This window comes from Musca autumnalis, unplaced genomic scaffold, assembly GCF_047663935.1.
Source record: "Musca autumnalis isolate F117 unplaced genomic scaffold, ASM4766393v1 scaffold_2, whole genome shotgun sequence".
Classification (NCBI taxonomy): domain Eukaryota; kingdom Metazoa; phylum Arthropoda; class Insecta; order Diptera; family Muscidae; genus Musca; species Musca autumnalis.
The window spans coordinates 178,899,581-178,921,727 of NW_027411755.1; the positions used below are offsets into that span (position 1 = coordinate 178,899,581).

Consider the following 22,147-nt stretch of genomic DNA (forward strand, 5'->3'; position numbering starts at 1 on the left):
CAAGAAATGTGTGTGGAATTAAGAAGGAAACACAACCATCTTCCTTCTGCATCTATATAAAAAGTTTAGTACATTCATTTTCATTTATCTTTTTCCTTTTTTCTAAAAATTTTTGTGTTTTCAACAAATTTTTCAATTTTGAATTTAAACATGTCATAATTAATTTTTCCGATAAATTCTCTCATTTGTTAGGGATGGGACATACATATTCGTTGTTCAGAGAGTATTTCTAATCGAACAACGTAGATAAATCGTCGTTCGTTCATAGAATTTTGTGTGGGGAAATAAGTAATTTATTCGTAGTTATGGGTCGAACAACGAATATAGAACGAACGGGAAACGGGCTATTAATTGCATCATGGTTATACCTTTTGGTCTGTTCCGGAACCTGCAATTTTTTTACTACGATAACAATTTTTCCTTTATGTTATCGAAAAATATATGGTCTGTTCCTTTACTTTTGAAAATGGTAAAACCGGCGAAAGTAGTAAAAGGTGTAAACTGCTCCCATATGAATTGTATGGTGTCTGAAGTAAAGGAACGCTTTTCGAGTAAAAAGTGGTAAAACTTGAAATTTCTTGCACTTAAAGGAACAGAGCTTTAGTAAATAAATTGGTAGATTTTTGCCGTTCTGGAACAGACCATATATTATACAAAAGGAACTAGTCGAAATAGCTGGAGGTAGTTCCAATAGTTTTCTTTGAACTGGTTCGTTGAACAACTCAAGATACTGATAAGAGTTGATGAGTAAAAAAACACAATTTTCACATTATTCTGCTAAAAAATACGTGGCGGTCTATATAAATTATTAGTTTTTTGAGAGGAATAATAATGCAATAATGCAATTGTAGTAAGCTGTACAGTATTAATAAGAAACATGGCATTTTTAGAATATTTACAATTAATTGCATTCTTCGGTTCGGTTATATTTACTGTGCTGTTGATATCGGTAAGTTGTGCTATTCATCCTTTGATAAACCCACCGGCAAAGATTATCTTTTTTGTTTCTTGCAGCTTGTTATTATACAAAAGTCTGTGACAACACCATTGCCTGTGATTAAACGACACAAACAAGAAAAAACCTTTTTGGACCCCAACATATTGAAGAATATTGAATTCCCCAGCATAGAAGATGAGCCCAGCGTAGATTTAAGTGTTATTGTTCCAGCCTATAATGAGGAGGAAAGAAGTAAGTTTAAAAGGGGTGTTCGACGTCCCAGTGGGATGTTTGTCAGTCCACTTAATTCGCTAAAGCAATTCCTCCCACATGAAATAACAAGAAATTGGGGTTTAAATGCAGTAATGCGGGTCGACTAAACGCTGATTAGAAGCGACTGATACACCAGCCATTTAACTCCCTTAATTGGGTATATTTTGAAAGTTCTTAAAAGGCAATGCTCCATGAATTATTGGGAATAGATTTATTGGGGTCCTTTGCAGTAAAACCTAAATACAAAGAAAAGATCCATTTCCATAAAAATGTTGCAACAGCCTTTTGGGCTGTTTTTGCGGGCTGGGTTTTGGAATTTGTTAGATTACTGGAAGATATTTAAACACATTATTGTCAATTAAAGTAGGATAATGAATGTATCATAGCCTTTTTGAAATTTGGTGCAATATGATACATTTGTCATCTGTGGCAACATAAAGGACGAATAAATACATAGAGCAAGCTTCATTATTAATCACAACTTCATATGCGCAATTTTGTAACCATTCTTGTATTATTTTTTAGTGCCCTCCATGCTGGATGAATGTCTGGAATATTTGGAAAATAAAACAAAATCAGGCAATTTCACATATGAAGTTATTGTCGTTAGTGATGGCAGTTCAGATGGCACGGTGGCACTTGCATTGAAATATTCCAAACGATATACTGCAGAAAAAGTTCGTGTATTAGAATTGACAGAAAATCGTGGAAAAGGTGGTGCTGTAAGATTGGTAAGTAAAATAAATTTGGGGTAAAGCAGCTATTGTGAAATTTGGGTGAAATGTAATTTAGATAAATGCCGTCGTTCTTATCAGACACCATACCGTTTAACAGTGATAACGTTCAAAACAATTAAAAATTTCGTCGAAAAAAATAAATAAAAAAAAAAAAATAGGTGGGAATTAAAATTCACTTTGGGGGTTGAATTGCACCTTTTCAGATATTTCGGACATATGCCTTTTTATTTATTTAAATTAAATCGGTATCTTGCAAATATTTTCCCAGGTCCCAGTATTTTAAGACATTTTAATTCCTTAAAAGGGATTTCCTCGGAAGCTTTGTAACTCCATTAGCTTTGTGGCGACAACCAATCGAAGCACTCATTTTTCTAGCACTGGAGATAGACCCAGTGTTCGATTAAGCAGATAGTTCAATTCAATTCAATTCAATTCAATTTTCTTTATTTTCATAAACGTTATAATTAGTTATTACATCAAGTGTTATTTCAATAAAGAAATTATACAGCAAGGTTTATATGAAACCGTCAGCTGGAAATTGTGTGATTTATGTTAAATATAATTTTCAAACATTTAGTAGTTAAATTCATTTACTAACATATTTCTGTAATTCAAAGCTTCTTTAAGGAATTTGCACAGGTTAGCCCAACAAAAAGCTTCACCACCATTTAAAATTGTTATTATTTCGCTATGTAGCAATTCAAGTTTGTGGAAATATCTGAACCTTATACTTTTCAATATTGGACAGCGACCGATGAAATGATCCAAGGTTTCGGGTTCACCCATATTACATAACGAACATATCTGCTCAATCCCATTTCTGTATTTATTAAAGTTTAAGTATAGCAAGTCTCCTCTAGCTTTCATTATGAGCGTGATATTTTCTTGGCTGTAGTTTTGGCAATAAAGGGGTCCGATATTTAGATCAAGAAACCTGTATATTCTGTGTTGGCTTTGCAAAGCCTTTTGGATATGTAGGTTAAGTGTCCTGTTTTTGATTTCCTCCAAAAGTTTTTGACTTGCATCCATCCAATAATGCTTGTCCATTTTTACATTTCTGCTATCGATGTTATGCTCTTGCAGTTGCTGCATGAAATATTTATACCAAGACAAGTTTTTATTTGACAATTGTCGCGCCAGTATGTGAGGTAGTCTATTGCTCTTAAAATCAAATAGAACTTTTCCCATATAGTGGAGATGAAGAGAGTATGTGTATACATATCCTGGTTCATATCTAGTCTCCATCGCGATTATGTAGTTCGGAGTATTTTCTGGTAGTCTCAATATTCTCTTAATAAAATATCGATACAGTTTTTCAACATCTTCGAAATGGGAATATCCCCATATCTGCGCTCCGTAACTATATATTGAGCGGCAAACTGCTAGAAAGAGTTTACATTTTGCTGTTAAATGGATCGAAGGTTTAGAGATGAAAGATTTCCACGTCGAATTTATGGACATTTTAGTTGCTTCTTCTTTTTTCGTAAGATGTTTGTTAAAAGACAATTTTGGTGTCAATATTATTCCGAGGTATTTGTACTCATTTACCACTCGTAAGGCTTCTCCCTTGTATATCCATTTTTCATTTGCAGCGAGTTTGCCTCCTTTTCTAAATACCATTATTTCCGATTTTCCTTGGTTCACTTCCATTCCCCATCTTCCGCAGTATGTTTCTAATTTATCAATCATCGTTTGAAGGGTTTTCGGATTATCAGCCATTATCACAATATCGTCCGCATACATAAGTAGGCGAACATTTGTTTGTCCAATATAGAGGCCTCCACCTAGGTGTTCATGAAGGTCATTTAGATAAATGGCAAATAAAATGGGCGAGAGTAGACATCCTTGTTTTACTCCTGTACTGGTGTCGAAATATTCGGACAGTTGTGTGCCTGACCATACTGCTGACTTTGTGTTCTTATATATCTCTTCAACAAATGATACAATTTTTGATGACAAGCCCGTTTCATAGAGCTTGTATATTAGAAGATCTCTTGGTACTCTGTCAAAAGCAGCCTTAAAGTCCACAAAAAAGGCATAAACCTTTTTATTTTCGTTGAACTTTAGGTTAACTATTGCGGCAATGTTAAAGATGTTGTCGACAGTGGAATAGCCCTTTCGAAAACCTGCCTGGTACTCATTCAGTATTTGTCGTTCTTCCGACCAATTTGCTATTCTCCTGTTGATCATACCAATCATTAGTTTTCCAACGCAGTTCATGAACGTGATTCCTCTATAGTTATTAACGTCATTATTATCTCCTTTCTTATGTATTGGAAATATTATTCCGGTACGAAAATTTGTATAGTCATTAAATCCATTTAAAATCCTTGTGAAGCATTTACATAATCGTTCTAAAAAGGCATCTGTCGCATTGATAAAAAACTCGTATGGAATCCGGTCATCTCCAGGTGCCTTATTATTCTTCAGTGTTCTTAGTTGCACTTTTATTTCTTCAATTGTGAAATCTCCATCTAGAAGTCCATCTATTGCATTTGGTCGTGCATAAAGGATCGGAGCAGAGTTAACTATAGGATTCAAGAGATCTTTGAAATATGTCTTTAAAACATCCACCGAGATGCAACAGTTGGTATTTAGATCCCCTTGACTGATTTCCTTAGCCAGTTTCCACCAGGCCTTACTGTCGGATGTTCTGTCTAATATTACCTCCAGGCTTTTATAATACTCGGCTTTTTTTATTTTACATAATTTATCATATAATTTCCTTTGATCGACATATGCTTTCCTATTATTTGAGTTCCCGGATTTCCTGAACTTATTTAGAAGGTGCAGCGATTTCTTTCTGCTTTTAAAACATTCTATATCGAACCATTTGTTTTTGAACGTAATTTTTTTATTATATACATTTTTCGGGTAAGCTTCTTGTATTGCATCAGTTAATTCTTTAAGAATCGGATTTGAAGAGAGCCCTTCAACTTTTCGGTTCAGAGCGTTTTGGTAAACAGCTTTGTTTCCATTTTTCCATTCTAATTTTGGCACAAGGTTGAAATTTTCCTTCTTTTTGGAATTCGTATATGGCATTGAGAGTTTTAGTACACATGGAAAATGGTCCGACCATATATGATCTTCTACTTCGAAAGAGCTCAGGATGTCAAGTATTTCAGGCGTTACTGCACACAAATCGATTACGGAGCTTCCATTTTTGTTTGCAAAAGTAAATTTACCTTCTTCATCTCCACTAGCTCGCCCGTTCAAAATGACAAGACCTTTATCACTACAAAACTCTAGATATTTTTTGCCATTGGAGTTAATCGTTTTGTCATTTGATTTTCGAATATTTAAACAGATAGTTACAACAACAACGACATCTCCGGAAGGACATCAAGTGGTATATCCAGGATGTTATTTCATTGACCGATTGCCACTGGCTGCTTAGATTATTGGAATCAACTGTAATTTTCTTTATCGATCGACACTTAATCATGGTCAACGCCAGTTATCGAGATATGCCTGGCTTTGAAGGATATGTGAAATTCTAGGATAATTTCGTCAAGAAGCGAACAGAGATACTGTAAACTTTGTAGGAAATTAGTGATCGTGGCTGAATAGTCCGATATTTTCGAACATTTCTGTGGAAGCACTCTTTCATCCAGAAAGGGTCTATAGAAGCACCCTTCCTTTCAGAAAGGGTCTATAGAAGCACCCATTCTTTTAGAAAGGGTCTATAGAAGCCAGGGGAAAACACAGGAAGGAGAAAAACTCAGGTTCGATATCGAAAGTGGGTGCATCTCAGGGGTTGTTTTTGACTCGTCCATGCGAGGGACTGCGAGAGGGACTATGTTGCTGCATGCTGCGTGAACACAGCGCTCAGTGAGCCGTTGTCGTCATCAAAATACGCTACTCATCCGAAGTCCCCCAAACAGCAGCTACACACGCAGCACTTTACACCTGCCAATCCCTGAAAAAGCACACTTTTTGCAATTCAAGATAGAGTCGCTGAACGTATGAATCCCGCCGATAAATATCTGTATCTCAGGGTACGAACCTTCCATTAGCCCGCTTTTGGAAGGTCATAATCGTCTGGTCATGGGGGACTTCAATGCGCATCATGAGATGTGGCATTCGGTCCAAGAACTGACTGGCTGAGCAGATTGATATCTATACGTTTGGCTCGGTCAATCAGGACACCTCTACCTCAATTAGAGGATAGTGTCACAGTTCGCCAGACATAACTATCGTGTCACCTGGTCTGACAAATGACGTCAGCTACCAACCCGTCATTTCTCTTGGATCAGACAATTTCCCCATAATTGTCTCCATTAGCAGACCACCTCTCATTTCATCACCTCTGAACGCCGCACTATCGTCAATAATGGGAAAGCTAATGGGTCGAGTTTCAGAGATTTCACTAATCACTGCTTCAGAGATCTGCCCAACTCTACTAAAGTTCGGGTAGCAGAAAGGACGTACCGAAATATCATTACTGCTGCAGCCTCTCGCCATACACCTGCTGGTCGAATATCCGAAGTGAGACTAAACTTCCCAGCAGAGGCGACATTATTAGAAAATGAGCGTACTGAGCTTCGTCGTGCCAACCCCAGATTCGGGGAGTTGACAAAACTAGAAGTTAACAGGCTGGTCGGCAAGCATAAGCTTATCTGAAGAGTTGCAACATTGGAGCCGGAAGAAGTGAATTGTGGACAACGGCTAAGTCACTCTCGGACCTTGGAAAGAAGGAAGATAGGATCTAGGTCACGTTTGGCAGACTGATCAGAAGAGGTGCGCAAGTTATTATAATCAACAGTTTGTCGAGCATTCCGGGAGCGACAGAGCGAAGAAAAGAGTAATACGTCGACTTAGATCTCTTTCTGCTGAGTAGGAACCACCATAAACGCTAAATTATCCAAAGCGTTAGGCCCGGATGGAACCTCCATGATAATATTGAAACAACTGGATGAGCCGGGAGTCAAGTATCTCACTAAAGTTCGCAACCCGTAGCTAGCCACTCATATCGTTCCGGAAGGGTGGAAAATTGGCAGGGTGGTCCTGCTACTGAAACCAGGCCAGGATGCCAGCAAAGGTGAATCGTACAGACTGATTTCGCTTTAGTCCTCCCCAGCGTCAGAAATAGCTATCCACTTGCTGATCATCACCATGGGTTCAATAAGCAGCACAGCACTACAAAAGCGCTGCACGCCATCGCCACACATATTAGCCGAGGACTCAATCAGTGCAAACCGTGTGATAGAACAGTGATGGTGGTGCTCAACTTATCAAAAGCCTTTGATACTGTCAAACATTCCTCGCTGCTTGAGGACATCGAGCAGACTACCCTCCGGCCAAGTTTGAAACCGTGTGTGGAAACAGCTCGTACGTGCAATTCAGGAACAGGAAGTCCGAGACAGGTAGAGTGAAACAGTAAGTTCCCCAAAGTCGGGTTACATTTTCCGAACTGTTTCCTGTATTCCTGTATTTCGAAGCAGCTTTGAATTACAATAAAGAGCTTATCTGGTTTCAAAATTAATCAGAATCTTCCTGCTATCGCCTTTGATGATGTCCTGTGTTTCGAAGGCTAAAAGTGTGCTACACAGTGCTACTGTCAATTTATTGAACATTCATCATCACAAAACAGGGCCAAGAGAGCTGTTTTTCGGAGACGCAAATATCTCAAAAGAGATTTGCAAGATTTGCCTCTCCTTCACAATCGCCAAAAACAAACTATCCCAAGAACTTTGTTCAGGCTTGGACATTGGAAGGTGGTCCTAGATATTCCGATTCTAAAGCCCGATAAATCTGCACCAATAGAGAATTCTACCGCCTAAACAATTCAGCCGGTAACCTATCGCCTCCATCTTCTTGGAAAAGGTGGTCCTAGATATCCGGATTCTGAAGCCAGATAAATCCGCACCAATGGAGAATTCTACTGTCTAAAAATGTTCAGCCGGTAATATCGGTTCCATCTTCTTTGTAATTTTACCATCTTCTCTTTACAATTTTTCTGACGCGCATTAATTATACACTCAAATTTTCAATATATTTTCTTTGTTTTTTTTAGGGCATGCTAAGTGCTCGTGGTCGTAATCTACTCTTCGCTGATGCTGATGGAGCAACCACATTTTCCGATTTGGATAAACTAATAGAAGTTTTAGGCACAATTAACAGCGACTGGAAAGAGGATGCTGTTGTGATTGGTTCAAGAGCACATTTAGAAAAGGAAGCCATTGCCACAAGAAGTGCCTTCAGGTAAGAACACATTGGGGTTTATTCGGAATAAAAACTCCCCGTGAGTTTTCTCACTTTCTGTTTTAAGTTGAAACGGCAGAGAATCAAAACTCACTCACGTGTAGTTTTCATTTAACCGCCATTACTTCCCAAAATTAATTTATGCATAACATTTTTATTTTTTACACGTTTTCAGAACATTCTTAATGCATGGCTTTCATTTTCTTGTATGGTTATTTGCTGTACGTTCCCTGAGAGATACACAATGTGGTTTTAAACTGTTAACTAGATCGGCAGCTAAGAAACTTTTCCGCATTATGCATGTGGAGAGATGGTAGGAAATATATATTATAAAATTTGACAAAAGTAGCCATAACTTTCTTTTTTACAGGGCCTTTGATGTCGAACTCTTATATCTTGTTGAACGCCTAAACATTCCAGTACGTGAAGTTGCCGTTAAATGGCAAGAAATTGAAGGTTCAAAATTAACACCATTCTGGTCGTGGATACAAATGGGTGTTGATTTATTTTTAATTTGGTTCCGTTACACAATTGGTGCATGGCAAATTGTCGATCCCACCACCACCAAAGCCCATTCAGAATAATATCTGAAACGTTCTTTATTTCTTCCTGTTTTTACGCACCCTACTATTACTATTTTGAAAATAGAAAAACAAAAATTATGCTAAGAAAAATGTATGAAATTTTATCTTAAGTTCAGTTTTTATACTTTCGCATAAGAAGAGAGATGAGAGTACATCTCTAACTGTTCGAAAATTTTCCATTAACTAGAATAAAAAAAAAATGATAAGACCAAAATGAAAATTGCAATAAAAGCTTTTACTTTTAGAAAAAATGAATGGGGTTGTTATGAATGGACACTGGATGTTTGTTCTTATAGTTTTATTCAGTTATCAGGTTCTGGTTAAGTATCGCGCCATCAATTCTGGCCCAATATGAATTGAGGCGGCTGCATGTCCGGCTTTCACGCATTATCTTTGTAGTATACTACCCCGTTTGCACATAACCGGATTTAATAAACCCACTGGGTTTCAAATGCCAATTCAATAGAGCAAATGTCAAATAAATCCCCATAAAAAGAAGGTTAACCCAGCAAAAAAATTCTAATGCAAACGCCGCTTAAGACAATTAAATCCTGATAAAGAAGGTTAACCCCTCAAAAAGCTATAATGTAAACACGCTATTGTTCCATGTTTCTATTATAGCTTTTTGCAGGGTTAACCTTCTTAATGCGGATTAATTTGAGGTAAAAGCAATTGAATTGACATTTGAAACCCAGTGGGTTTGTTAAATCCGGTTGTACAGTGTCCCACAAATGTCTTATTCCTGGTAACAAAATACTTTTAGTGATAATCATTAGTTTGCGAAAAAAATTTACAAAATACTAGTATATAAACGTACTATTATATGCTGTTTATATTAGAGCTTTTTGCAGGGTTAACCTTCTTTATGAGGATTTGTTTGAAATATAAGCAATGGAATTGACATTTAAAACCCAGTCGGTTTGTTAAATCCGGATTAGTCCACTCATTTTGAAGTCAATCCAATCCCACCCATCCAAAAAATTAAAAGTTCAAACTGGAGCTTATACGTCCATTAGATTTTATTTAGGGCATACGCATGTAATTGCCATTTGAAATCCAGTGCATTTCCTAAATTTAATAGTACCTTTAAATATAACTATATTTAATAAACCCACTGGGTTTCAAATGTCATTTCTATTGCGTAAACGTCATAAACATGTACTATGTTGACATTTTATTTTTATTTTTATTAGTGATCGACGTCACGCATGTCGTGAATTATTTATTTTTTTTTTTATTTATTTATTTCAATTCATATTTGCCTAGTCTTTCGACCTTAAGCTGTATACTACATTATAATGTTTATATAACAAAATTAATATAAAGTAAAGTAATAAGTAAGGAATATTTAAACTACTCAAACAAAAATAATTACTATCTGTAAAAGTAGGGGTAGTAATTATAAAAAAAAACGATATAAACTTATAACATTTCGACTAATAGAGATTTAAAGTACTCCAGGAAATGGATGGGATGTTCAACTACTCGTTGAACAACTACTCAATTCCATTGCTCAAACGTCAAATGAAATCGAATCGATTTCAGATGAGTTTACATTTGACGTATACACAAAGGAATTGACAGTTGAAATCGAGTGGATTTCGTAAATGTAAACATAGTAATGAATAACCCGGCAAAAAGCTATAAAGCGGATTTTACATGTAACACGTTTTATAAAAAATGTGTCATTTAACCTAATTCCATAGAATAGGTATGTTCGATGATTTCGCAAGTAAAACTGGGTACACACGATCAGTTTTGCTCAAATAATCGGTTGCCGTTCACTTTTGTCAGTCATCAGGCAACCACAAAATATTTTGTGGTTGTTGGACTGTTTGACAGATATCGATAATTCCGAAAAAGTCGACAGTCAAAACTGATCGTGTGTACCCCGCTTTAAAGGTAATATCAAGTTATTGCAAGTACTTGCTATTTCTCTTTGAGTAAACAAGTTTGTTATCGAACAACCTTTTCTTAAGGCCTGGGTACATAAGCTGCTTTGCCTGGTTGCCTTGCTTTCCTGCTTCATTTCTGACCATGGTACAATTACATGTGGCCTGTTCCCGTACTTTATAAAGTGGTAAAAGTTGTGAAAGTCGTAAACTATTTTCATATAAATGTTGTGTACGGGAACGCAAAATGTGTAAAAGTGGTAAAAATTGTAAAAACTTTTTAGTTCTGGAACAGAGCTATAGGTAGATGCATCGGCGAATTGCTACAAGAAAGCAACTTTTTTTGTAATGTAAACTGTCAAAATTTTCGCCAAATGGTCTGTTGCATGGTTTAATAAGAAAGGTTAGCCAAAGCTTTATGTCAATTTAAATTTTTTCATTCGAGTATGCCTAAAACTTCAAAACAATATAAACAAACTGTGTATGTATGTGTGGTGTTTGAATAATATGCCAAACAATTTTAAAAACAATCGAATTCAATGATTTTTAAAATTGATTTTAGGCCATTTGTCTGGAAGAAATTGGTGAGATTTGCATTGAAACAATCGGTTTATCATATTCACAACTCGATTATGTGGAGAAAACTTAACTATTCATTCATTTTTCGCGTTTTTTATAAAATGCTCAAAAAATGCATTGTAAACAAACACACTTGTTGCTTTTATTTTGAAGTTTTAGGAATTCAAGAAAAACAAGGGTTCTATAGATTTTTTTCATTTAAATCTACCTATTTACTTATACCATGGTCTGTTGTTGTCTCTTTTTATCGCATTTGTTTTTCTATAAGGTGAAAACATGCTATCTCCTACTTACCGAATCATGTGGTTTCTTGTTTTGATTTTTCATGGCGAATTCCTAGTTTTTTGACGTTTTAGATTCGATCAGCTGGGCTGAGGCATCTACCTATGTAATTGTACCATGTTTCTGACATAATAAAAATAAAAGAATAAAGGAGGCCGAGCCAATTTCGAACTAGATTGCCCTTTTCTTTTCCATTCCAAAGATGTCAATATTATAAGATAGGAAAAGTCAATTGTGAAAAATTAACTGTAGAGGAAGTTAACCTCTGTTGCTACGATATCATAGCAACATTCTGTTAAACGAAAACTGTTACTCATGGTATAAGTAAAGAGGTAGATTTAAATGAAAAAAATCTATAGAACCCTTGTTTTTCTCGAATTCCTAAAACTTCAAAATAAAAGCAACAAGTTGTTTGGTTTACAATACATTTTTTGAGCATTTTATAAAAAACGCGAAAAATTAATGAAGAGTTAAGCTTTCTCCACATAATCGAGTTTTGAATATGATAAACGGATTGTTTCAATGCAAATCTCACCAATTTCTTCCATACAAATGGTCTAAAAACAATTTTAAAAATCATTGAATTCGATTGTTTTTAAAATTGTTTGGCATATTATTCAAACACCACACACACACATACACAGTTTGTTTATATTGTTTTGAAGTTTTAGGCATACTCGAATGAAAAAATTTAAATTGACATAAAGCTTTGGCTAACCTTTCTTATTAAACCATGCTGTTACTCATTGGAATATTGACAAGAAAAACATTAAAACTCAAATTTTACGGCGTTGACTTTTGTTTTTTTATTAAATAAAAAATAAGAAATAGTGAAGAAATATATTTCAGCCACAAAACACGACGTTAATGTTTTCTGCCGCGAGAAATGGGAATCAAAAACGATTGGCATTGCTGTTATCAATTCCAGTGTGTTGTGTAGCCATCTGAAACCAAAATGTGGAACTATTAGCATATGTTTTTGGAAAATGCATTTGTTTGGGTCTTTATTGCTATACGTCTTTGTCTATTCTTTTATCAGAAGCAAGCAAGGCAAGCAGGCGAGGTAGCTTAGTCCCGGTCCACACTAGCTTGAATTTCATTAAAAAATTTCATGAAATTAGGTGTTCTTAAATCGAATTCCCCACTACAGCAATTTTATGATTTTACTTTACTATGGAGGTCGATCTAGAGACGCATAATTTCATGTAATTTTTTCAATGAAATCACTCTAGTGTGGACCGGGACTTATGTACCCAGGCCTTAAAGGCTTTTTCAAATTTGTACAAACTTTTGTGTTATCGAACAGACCTAATATCTGTCAAATAAACGACGTAAATTCCCAAAACACCTGTTTTAAATGCGTTTAATTTAATATTACTGTTACACTAGAGTTTTTTTGCCGGGTTAACAAACTTCGAGAGGATTTATTTGACGTTTGCTGGCTTAATCCGGTTAAGTGTAACCGTGGTATAACATGCTATAATCGTACTATAAGTTAGCGACCAAAATAAATTAGTCACTAAAGGTGAGAACACAGTCAGCTCTTATCTTAACTTTCCTGCTAAGCTTATTTCTTCACTAGGTCGGTTATTTCTTGGTACCACACATCGAAGCGTAAAATGCATGGGCGCTATAAACATTATTGCTCTGTTCCAGAACCTGCAAGAAGCTACTATTTTTTACTACGATAACAATTTTTCCTTTATGATATCGAAAAAAATAGTAAAAATTAGTAGATATTTTCAGTTCTGGAACAGACCAAATTATTTCAATATATCAAATAAAATTCAATTTTTTAATATGAATTATTCGTAAATAGTAAATTATTCGTAAATATTAGTACCGATCATAAAAATTACAGCCAAATTCTATTTTTCAGATTGAACACGTGTTTATATAAAATTGAATGTCGAAACGAAATGTCAAAAATGAAGCCAGGCGAAGAATTCAAACTTTCAAACTTCAACTTTGTGGCCTAAAGCCTCGCTTCGTTGTGGCTTTTCCTATTGAAAACAGTACAATTTCACTTTTGCGCTTTGACGCGAGGCCGAAAAAATAAGCAACAAAAATCCATTGTGTTCTCACCTTTATAGCCCGTTTAGACTATACCCTTATACGATGATTAAGGAAATTATCTCGATTTAAGTGCTTAATCCACCCAAATCCACCCTAATTTACCATACAAAATTAATATGCCATTTAGATATGACACCATTAGCCGGATTTAGCGCATTATCAGGTTTTATTTGCTAAATCCACCCAAAATCTACCAGATTTCCCATACAAAAATAAATCCTCCTATTGAGTGGATTTGTTTTAAATCTGGCATAAATCCTCGTATACACCTCTGTTTTTTGCAACATGTTGCTAGAAAATACAAAAAGTTGCAAGCTGGCACAAGAAACAAGGTAGATGCATCGGTGAATTGCTACACTAAAAATAATTTAAAATGTAAAAATTTGTAAACAAGGCGGAAAAATTAAATTTGTTTTGATGTACAAGGTTGATTTTAATCAACCAAGACTAATATTTACGATGTCTAAACGATAAAATAATTCGTTTATTTATTTTAGATGGACAAACTGCGATAAAATAATTCTTTATTTGCTTTTTAGTAAGCATTAGTAGCATAATGTGCTAACATTTTCAGTATTAAACAATACATTTGTAATTTGACGTATGTTTTTTGAGACGAATTCAATTTGCAAAAAATTCTTTTGACGTTTCACATTCGTTCAGATGGGCTGATGCATCTACCTTGGTAATTGTGCTATGAACAAAAATCAGCTGACTGCCATTTAAATCCTCCAATATGTATATCTAAATGCAATGAGATTTGTACTGGATTTATTAAATCCAGTCGAGGATTTATGGTTAGTCTAAATGAGCTATAAATCAACTCAAAACTTGGATTTGTTTTAAATCACATGTTAAATCGAAATATTTTGATATACAACAGTGTTTTTTGCTCCTAAAAATGCAACTATTGCATTCGATAGAAATGCAATATTGGCAACTATGTTCATGTGTCGTTTATTTACTAGGGTTATGACTTTTTGATCTTTTTTTCTCAAAAATGATTTCCTGTAGCGAGAGTGAATGAACTTTTGCCTATTAAAATTTTGCTCCAAAATGTTTTTCCTGTTGCACGAATAAGTGACATTTTGCCTATTAATGACTAAAATAATTTTTATTCCATTTAAATATTGAAAAAGGTCCCACACAAAGCACTTTCAATTTATGTGATACATGGAATAAAGCTATATATGATATAAAATGATATATATGTAACAATATGACGATAAAATTGGTGAGAAACAAAAGCTTATGTCATTCTGGATATGTCGAGTGGCTTTAACGATTGTTTTGAGTTATTTATGTGCTTAAAGTGACTCCAATTTTTTTTTCCAAAAAGTTATCTATAAAAACTATATAAAGCTTTTTGTGCGTGAGCTTTTTTCTATCGAATCACCTTGTAATTAAGACTTTATCTAATCTTATGCAAAAGTCATCAAAATATGACACAGGGATGTGAGGTTGTAAAAAAGTCATAACCCTATTATTTACATTTTTCAAATAACTGTAAACACAAATAAACAAAAACAAACAGAAGCGGGAAAATAGAAAAAATATTAAATAAAAATAAAATGGATGTAGCTTTAATTTAATATAAATTGTTTTTTTTTTTTGCAAATTCGCGTATGTATACGTAAACAAAGATCAGCTGACTGGCATCTTATATCATTTTAGACTAGTCTAAACAACTACGATTTGAAAGTTGGATTTAGAAATCGAGTCGATTTAAAATGACTAGTCTAAACGGGAGAACAACAGAGCTGTCAACTTTTGTTTAAACTTTTCATTCATAATTTTGCGTTTTAGGGCCTGTTTCTAGAGACGCATTATTTCATATCAAAATTTCAGTGAAATTACTGTATTGTGGCCCGGGACTAAAACAGGCAACATTTTGCGTCATTTACCATACAAAAATAAATTACGATAGCTGCGTTATTTATTCTAAACTACGCACGAAAACACCATACTATTATACGCAACCCTGCTTTTTCGTCATAAACTACCAAAAAATGCAACTGTTTTATGATGTCTTTGTTTTTTTGTGTGTGTTGTAGAAACGATGACAAAAGTGTAAATAACAGGTTAAAAAAATTTATATTTTTTTAATTTTGAATTAAGTCTAGTTAGTTGGTAAACATTAGTGTTGTGAAATTCTTATTTTTCGGAATTAAAATTATTGTGTGCGTGTGTATGTGTTATTGCATCCGTGTGTATGTCCCGGGCCACACTAGAGTAATTTCATTGAAATTTTGACATGAAATTATGCGTCTATAAATCGAGTTCCATAGAAGAGTAAAATCATGAAAATGCTATAGAGGGGAATTCAACCTAAGAACACCTAATTTCATGAAATTTTTTAATGAAATTCACGCTTGTGTGGACCGGGACTATGTGCGATTGTGTGCCTAAGCAAATGACGCAAAAAACAGATGTAAATACACTTCATTTGTTTCTAGGATTTTGTAAAACGAAATCATTTAATGTGCATATTTAATTGGACTTAAACTTTTCATGGTAATATTGACAAAATTTGAAAATCATACTCGAGTTTAGTAGTTTTTCTATAGTTTTCATTTTCGTTCGACATAGTGAAACAGGATGTTAATTTTATAGATTTTTGTCGAAAACCAAAAAATGAATGAGGAAATTCAATCGATTTAAGTTGTTTTTTTTATACAATATATGTCAAAAAAATCGAGATAATGCACCTAATCGTCGTATAAGTGCATTGTCTAAATCTAGTTTTACACATGGTTTAATAATAAAGGTTAGCTAAAGCTTCCAGTCAATTTAAATTTTTTCTTTCGACTGTTCCTAAAACGTCAAAACAATATACACAATCTTTGTTTGTGTGTGTGATGTTTGCCAACAATTTTAAAAACAATCGAATTCAATGATTTTCAAAATTGTTTTTAAAACATTTGTATGGAAGAAATCCTTCAGCTTATTACTGAAACAAACATTTTATCATATCCACAACTCGATTATGTGGAGAAACCTTGGCTCTTCATTCATTTTTCGCGTTTTTTATAAAATGCTCAAAATTGGTATTTTGTAAACAAACCCACATGTTGCCTTTTTGTTTACTAATTTTGAAGTTTTATGAATTCAGGAAAAACAAGGGTTCTATAGATTTTTTTCATTTAAATCTACCTCTTTACTTATACCATGGTTTTACAGAACTCCACTACAGATATCTTCTGTATAGTGTTTTATTACTTAAAATGTCGTCAGTCATGAAAGGGTTAAACAATAAAAATAGTGTTGCCACTTCACTGGACAATTAGCCGGTAGAAACAGGGTTGCATGAAAAGGCATATTACATAAATATTTAAAAAAACTTTGTCAGTGAAAACGAAAGCAAACAACAAAGTTACCCATACAATATGTGGGAAATTTTAATAAAATAATTTCCATTATTGATTCGTTCTTTCAGTGAAAAAAAACATACGTTTCCGTTTGATTAAATTACATTTCGCTGTTTATTGACAACTGCCCGCCACACAAACATTACCAAATAATACAACTGTTCCTGTTAAACAACAACAAACTGATCCAGTCTTCAATAGTGATTTAAAGTGGAGAAAAGTGTTTGTGGTGGAATTAAAGATAGTTTATCGGAAATAAATTGGCAATAAATTCGCGGTTTTTATAAGAAATTGCTTGTTTGTGAATAAAATCGAATGACAATGTACGATAGAAAGTGAAAATATAATGAATTCAATGATAAATTTGTGGTATATTCTGTCATTATCATTGAAAGAGACCGATGAAAAATTCTTCCTTAAGGAATAGCCGAATAGCCAAGAAAACAAGCAAGGCACAATAACAACAACGACCGACACAAAATATCACCGAAAAAAAAAACAAAAACAAGAATCCAATAAGACAAAGCAACAAGTCGTTCAGTCGGCGTATCTCATATTGTTCGAATGTGTGTGCGTGTGTTTGTTTCTTATTCGTTGTCGCGGTCGAAGAATGTTTGAAATAAGAAAAAATCGAAAAAATCGTAACAAAACAAAAAGTATTAAGGCATTTAATTCCAAGAATTTATTGTGAACAACAAAAATAACAACACGAATAAGAAAGAAAAAATAAATGCGTGCCATGCTAAACAAAATCACTATAAATGGAGTAAATTTATTTAAATTGATTTAAACAATTGATTGCAGCTGCAAAAAATCATAGTTAACTGTGAGCGAGCAAGTGTGTGTTTGAATAATCTCCTTTGGAAATTGAAAGTGCCTTCCGTCTGTTTTTTCTTGTTGTTTGTGTTCTTTCTTCTATTGTAAATAACAGAAAACAACAACAATAACAACATTACATTACTGGATTGTGATTACTCTATCTGCTGGCTACTGCATGGTCAGAATTCATTTGTGCGAGGGAGAGACAGGGAGAAGTGATTTGTAGACTTATTTTCAATTTCTCGCGCCCTTTATTTAATTAAGTCATTGTTTTGATATTGCTTTGTGCTGTATTGTTTATCTTTTGCCAATTTTTGTTTATTGCAACAAAACATCGAATGCAAACAAACACTATTTGGTGAAAACTCTGCGGAATTCTCAATAATAACAACAACTACATGAATAAGGTAAGAAATATTTTGACAGAAGTTTCAATTAAAGGGTCTTTGGCAAACATATTTCTTGTTTTCCAACTAAAATGACTCATGCATAATTTAAAACATTTTATGCTGATGTTTTAATTTGTTGGTTGTTCTTGCCCTGTGTTTTGTCTACCTATCTTACCATTTATGGCCAACTCGCTCGCATAGGTAGAGTGTGCGATGTTGTTTGATGGTCATTGCTTTTTAAGCTGACCACAACAAATACGTAATAAAATACCCATCCATCCATTTGTTTTTATCAAACCGCCGCCCATGTTGTTTGATCGGTGTTACTGAACTCTTTCTTCATTGCTGACGAATTTAAATTTTGCCTTTTTGTGTTCAATATATAATGATGAGTAAACAGGGTATCAATATGGATAATTTTGAAATGTTTGTTACTACTAGTCCATGCTTCATAGACTTTTGGACTTTTTGTGAAAGCCCTAAAGAGCAAACCACCCTAATCACCTCGTCGCTTACCTAGTTCGCTGTGCTTGCTTCATTTCTAGAAAAAGAGTTAATGGGGTTTTTAGAAGCACAATTTCTTTCTTTCTTTTAGAAGCACTCTTTCTTTTAGAAAGGGACCATCGAAGCACCGTTCTTTTAGAATGGGTCCATCGAAGCACCCTTTCTTTTAAAAGGGTCCATCGAAGCACCCTTTCTTTTAGAAAGGGTCCATCGAAGCATCCTTTCATTTAGAAAGGGAACATCGAAGCACCCTTTCTTTTAGAAAGGGTCCATCGAAGCACCTTTTCTTTTATATAGGGTCCACCGTAGCACCCTTTCTTTTAGAAAGTGTCCATCGAACCACCCTTTCCATCGAAGCACCCTTTCTTTTAGAAAGGGTCCATCGAAGCACCCTTTCTTCATCGAAGCACCCTTTCTTTTAGAAAGGGTACATCGAAGCACCCTTTCTTTTAGAAAGGTTCCATCGAAGCACTCTTTCTTTCTTTTAGAAAGGGTCCATCGAACCACCCTTTCTTTTAGAAAGGGTCCATCGAACCACCCTTTCTTTTAAAAACGGTCCATCGAAGCACCCTTTCTTTTAGAAAGGTTCCATCGAAGCACACTTTCTTTTAGAAAGGGTCCATCGAAGCACCCTTTCTTTTAGAAAGGGTCCATCTAAGCAACCTTTCTTTTAGAAAGGGTCCATCGAAGCACCCTTTCTTTTAGAAAGGATCCATCGAAGCAACCTTTCTTTTAGAAAGGGTCCATTGAAGCACCCTTTCTTTTAGAAAGGGTCCATTGAAGCACCCTTTCTTTTAGAAAGGGTCCATTGAAGCACCCTTTCTTTTAGAAAGGGTCCATTGAAGCACCCTTTCTTTCAGAAAGGATCTATGGAAGCACCCTTTTTTCGGTACGGGTCTATAGAAGCAGCCTTTCTTTCGGAACCATCGAAACACCCTTTCTTTTAGAAAGGGTCCATTGAAGCACCCTTTCTTTTAGAAAGGGTCCATTGAAGCACCCTTTCTTTTAGAAAGGGTCCATTGAAGCACCCTTTCTTTTAGAAAGGGTCCATTGAAGCACCCTTTCTTTTAGAAAGGGTCCATTGAAGCACCCTTTCTTTTAGAAAGGGTCCATTGAAGCACCCTTTCTTTTAGAAAGGTTCCATCGAAGCACTCTTTCTTTCTTTTAGAAAGGGTCCATCGAACCACCCTTTCTTTTAGAAAGGGTCCATCGAACCACCCTTTCTTTTAAAAACGGTCCATCGAAGCACCCTTTCTTTTAGAAAGGTTCCATCGAAGCACACTTTCTTTTAGAAAGGGTCCATCGAAGCAGCCTTTCTTTTAGAAAGGGTCCATCGAACCACCCTTTCTTTTAGAAAGGGTCCATCGAACCACCCTTTCTTTTAGAAAGGGTCCATCGAACCACCCTTTCTTTTAAAAACGGTCCATCGAAGCACCCTTTCTTTTAGAAAGGGTCCATTGAAGCACCCTTTCTTTTAGAAAGGGTCCATTGAAGCACCCTTTCTTTTAGAAAGGGTCCATTGAAGCACCCTTTCTTTCAGAAAGGATCTATGGAAGCACCCTTTTTTCGGTACGGGTCTATAGAAGCAGCCTTTCTTTCGGAACCATCGAAACACCCTTTCTTTTAGAAAGGGTCCATTGAAGCACCCTTTCTTTTAGAAAGGGTCCATTGAAGCACCCTTTCTTTTAGAAAGGGTCCATTGAAGCACCCTTTCTTTTAGAAAGGGTCCATTGAAGCACCCTTTCTTTTAGAAAGGGTCCATTGAAGCACCCTTTCTTTTAGAAAGGGTCCATTGAAGCACCCTTTCTTTTAGAAAGGGTCCATTGAAGCACCCTTTCTTTTAGAAAGGGTCCATTGAAGCACCCTTTCTTTTAGAAAGGGTCCATTGAAGCACCCTTTCTTTTAGAAAGGGTCCATTGAAGCACCCTTTCTTCTAGAAAGGGTCCAGTGAAGCACCCTTTCTTTTAGAAAGGGTCTATTGAAGCACCCTTTCTTTTTAGAAAGGGTCTATTGAAGCACCCCTTTCTTTTAGAAAGGGTCCATTGAAGCACCCTTTCTTTTAGAAAGGGTCTATTGAAGCAACCTTTCTTTCAGAAAGGGCCCATCGAAGCACCCTTTCTTTTAGAAAGGGTCCATCGAAGCACCCTTTCTTTTAGAAAGGGTCCATCGAAGCACCCTTTCTTTTAGAAAGGGTCCATCGAAGCACCCTTTCTTTTAGAAAGGGTCCATCGAAGCACCCTTTCTTTTAGAAAGGGTCCATCGAAGCACCCTTTCTTTTAGAAAGGATCCATCGAAGCAACCTTTCTTTTAGAAAGATTCCATCGAAGCACACTTTCTTTTAGAAAGGGTCCATCGAAGCACCCTTTCTTTTAGAAAGGGTCCATCTAAGCAACCTTTCTTTTAGAAAGGGTCCATCGAACCACCCTTTCTTTTAGAAAGGGTCCATCGAACCACCCTTTCTTTTAGAAAGGGTCCATCGAACCACCCTTTCTTTTAAAAACGGTCCATCGAAGCACCCTTTCTTTTAGAAAGGTTCCATCGAAGCACACTTTCTTTTAGAAAGGGTCCATCGAAGCACTCTTTCTTTTAGAAAGGGTCCATCGAAGCACCCTTTCTTTTAGAAAGGTTCCATCGAAGCACACTTTCTTTTAGAAAGGGTCCATCGAAGCACTCTTTCTTTTAGAAAGGGTCCATCTAAGCAACCTTTCTTTTAGAAAGGGTCCATCGAAGCACCCTTTCTTTTAGAAAGGATCCATCGAAGCAACCTTTCTCTTAGAAAGGGTCCATTGAAGCACCCTTTCTTTTAGAAAGGGTCCATTGAAGCACCCTTTCTTTTAGAAAGGGTCCATTGAAGCACCCTTTCTTTTAGAAAGGGTCCATTGAAGCACCCTTTCCTTCAGAAAGGATCTATGGAAGCACCCTTTTTTCGGTACGGGTCTATAGAAGCAGCCTTTCTTTCGGAACCATCGAAACACCCTTTCTTTTAGAAAGGGTCCATTGAAGCACCCTTTCTTTTAGAAAGGGTCCATTGAAGCACCCTTTCTTTTAGAAAGGGTCCATTGAAGCACCCTTTCTTTTAGAAAGGGTCCATTGAAGCACCCTTTCTTTTAGAAAGGGTCCATTGAAGCACCCTTTCTTTTAGAAAGGGTCCATTGAAGCACCCTTTCTTTTAGAAAGGGTCCATTGAAGCACCCTTTCTTTTAGAAAGGGTCCATTGAAGCACCCTTTCTTTTAGAAAGGGTCCATTGAAGCACCCTTTCTTCTAGAAAGGGTCCAGTGAAGCACCCTTTCTTTTAGAAAGGGTCTATTGAAGCACCCTTTCTTTTTAGAAAGGGTCTATTGAAGCACCCCTTTCTTTTAGAAAGGGTCCATTGAAGCACCCTTTCTTTTAGAAAGGGTCTATTGAAGCAACCTTTATAGAAGCGCCCCTTCTTTCTACAAAAGCACCCTTCCTTTCGGAAAGTGTCTATAGAAGCACCCTTACTTTCGGAAAGGGTCTATAG

The 22,147-nt window shown here is 35.6% G+C and overlaps 2 protein-coding genes across 2 annotated transcripts in view; both read left to right on the top strand.

The window, feature by feature from the left end:
* Positions 1 to 702: 702 nt before the first annotated feature.
* LOC141394949 (dolichyl-phosphate beta-glucosyltransferase-like) lies at positions 703 to 8,986 on the top strand. Its single transcript, XM_073970129.1, has 6 exons — positions 703 to 949; positions 1,015 to 1,189; positions 1,736 to 1,941; positions 7,964 to 8,151; positions 8,327 to 8,464; positions 8,522 to 8,986. The coding sequence occupies exons 1-6, from the start codon at positions 878 to 880 to the stop codon at positions 8,733 to 8,735; spliced, it is 993 nt and encodes a 330-aa protein (XP_073826230.1). The 5' UTR covers positions 703 to 877; the 3' UTR covers positions 8,736 to 8,986.
* Positions 8,987 to 17,119: 8,133 nt separating this feature from the next.
* LOC141394954 (tyrosine-protein kinase Btk-like) overlaps positions 17,120 to 22,147 on the top strand; it is a 209,544-nt gene continuing 204,516 nt past the window's right edge. The window contains exon 1 of the mRNA XM_073970136.1: positions 17,120 to 18,158. The gene's annotated coding sequence lies outside the window, so the exon portion shown is untranslated. The remainder of the gene's footprint in view (positions 18,159 to 22,147) is intronic.

Bases quoted from the DNA above. Each gene is read 5' to 3' on its own strand.
- LOC141394949 (XM_073970129.1), top strand. From the start codon at position 878: ATGGCATTTTTAGAATATTTACAATTAATTGCATTCTTCGGTTCGGTT. The intron at 1,190-1,735 runs GTAAGTTTAAAA...ATTATTTTTTAG, and splicing joins CTATAATGAGGAGGAAAGAA to TGCCCTCCATGCTGGATGAA. The intron at 1,942-7,963 runs GTAAGTAAAATA...TGTTTTTTTTAG, and splicing joins AAGGTGGTGCTGTAAGATTG to GGCATGCTAAGTGCTCGTGG.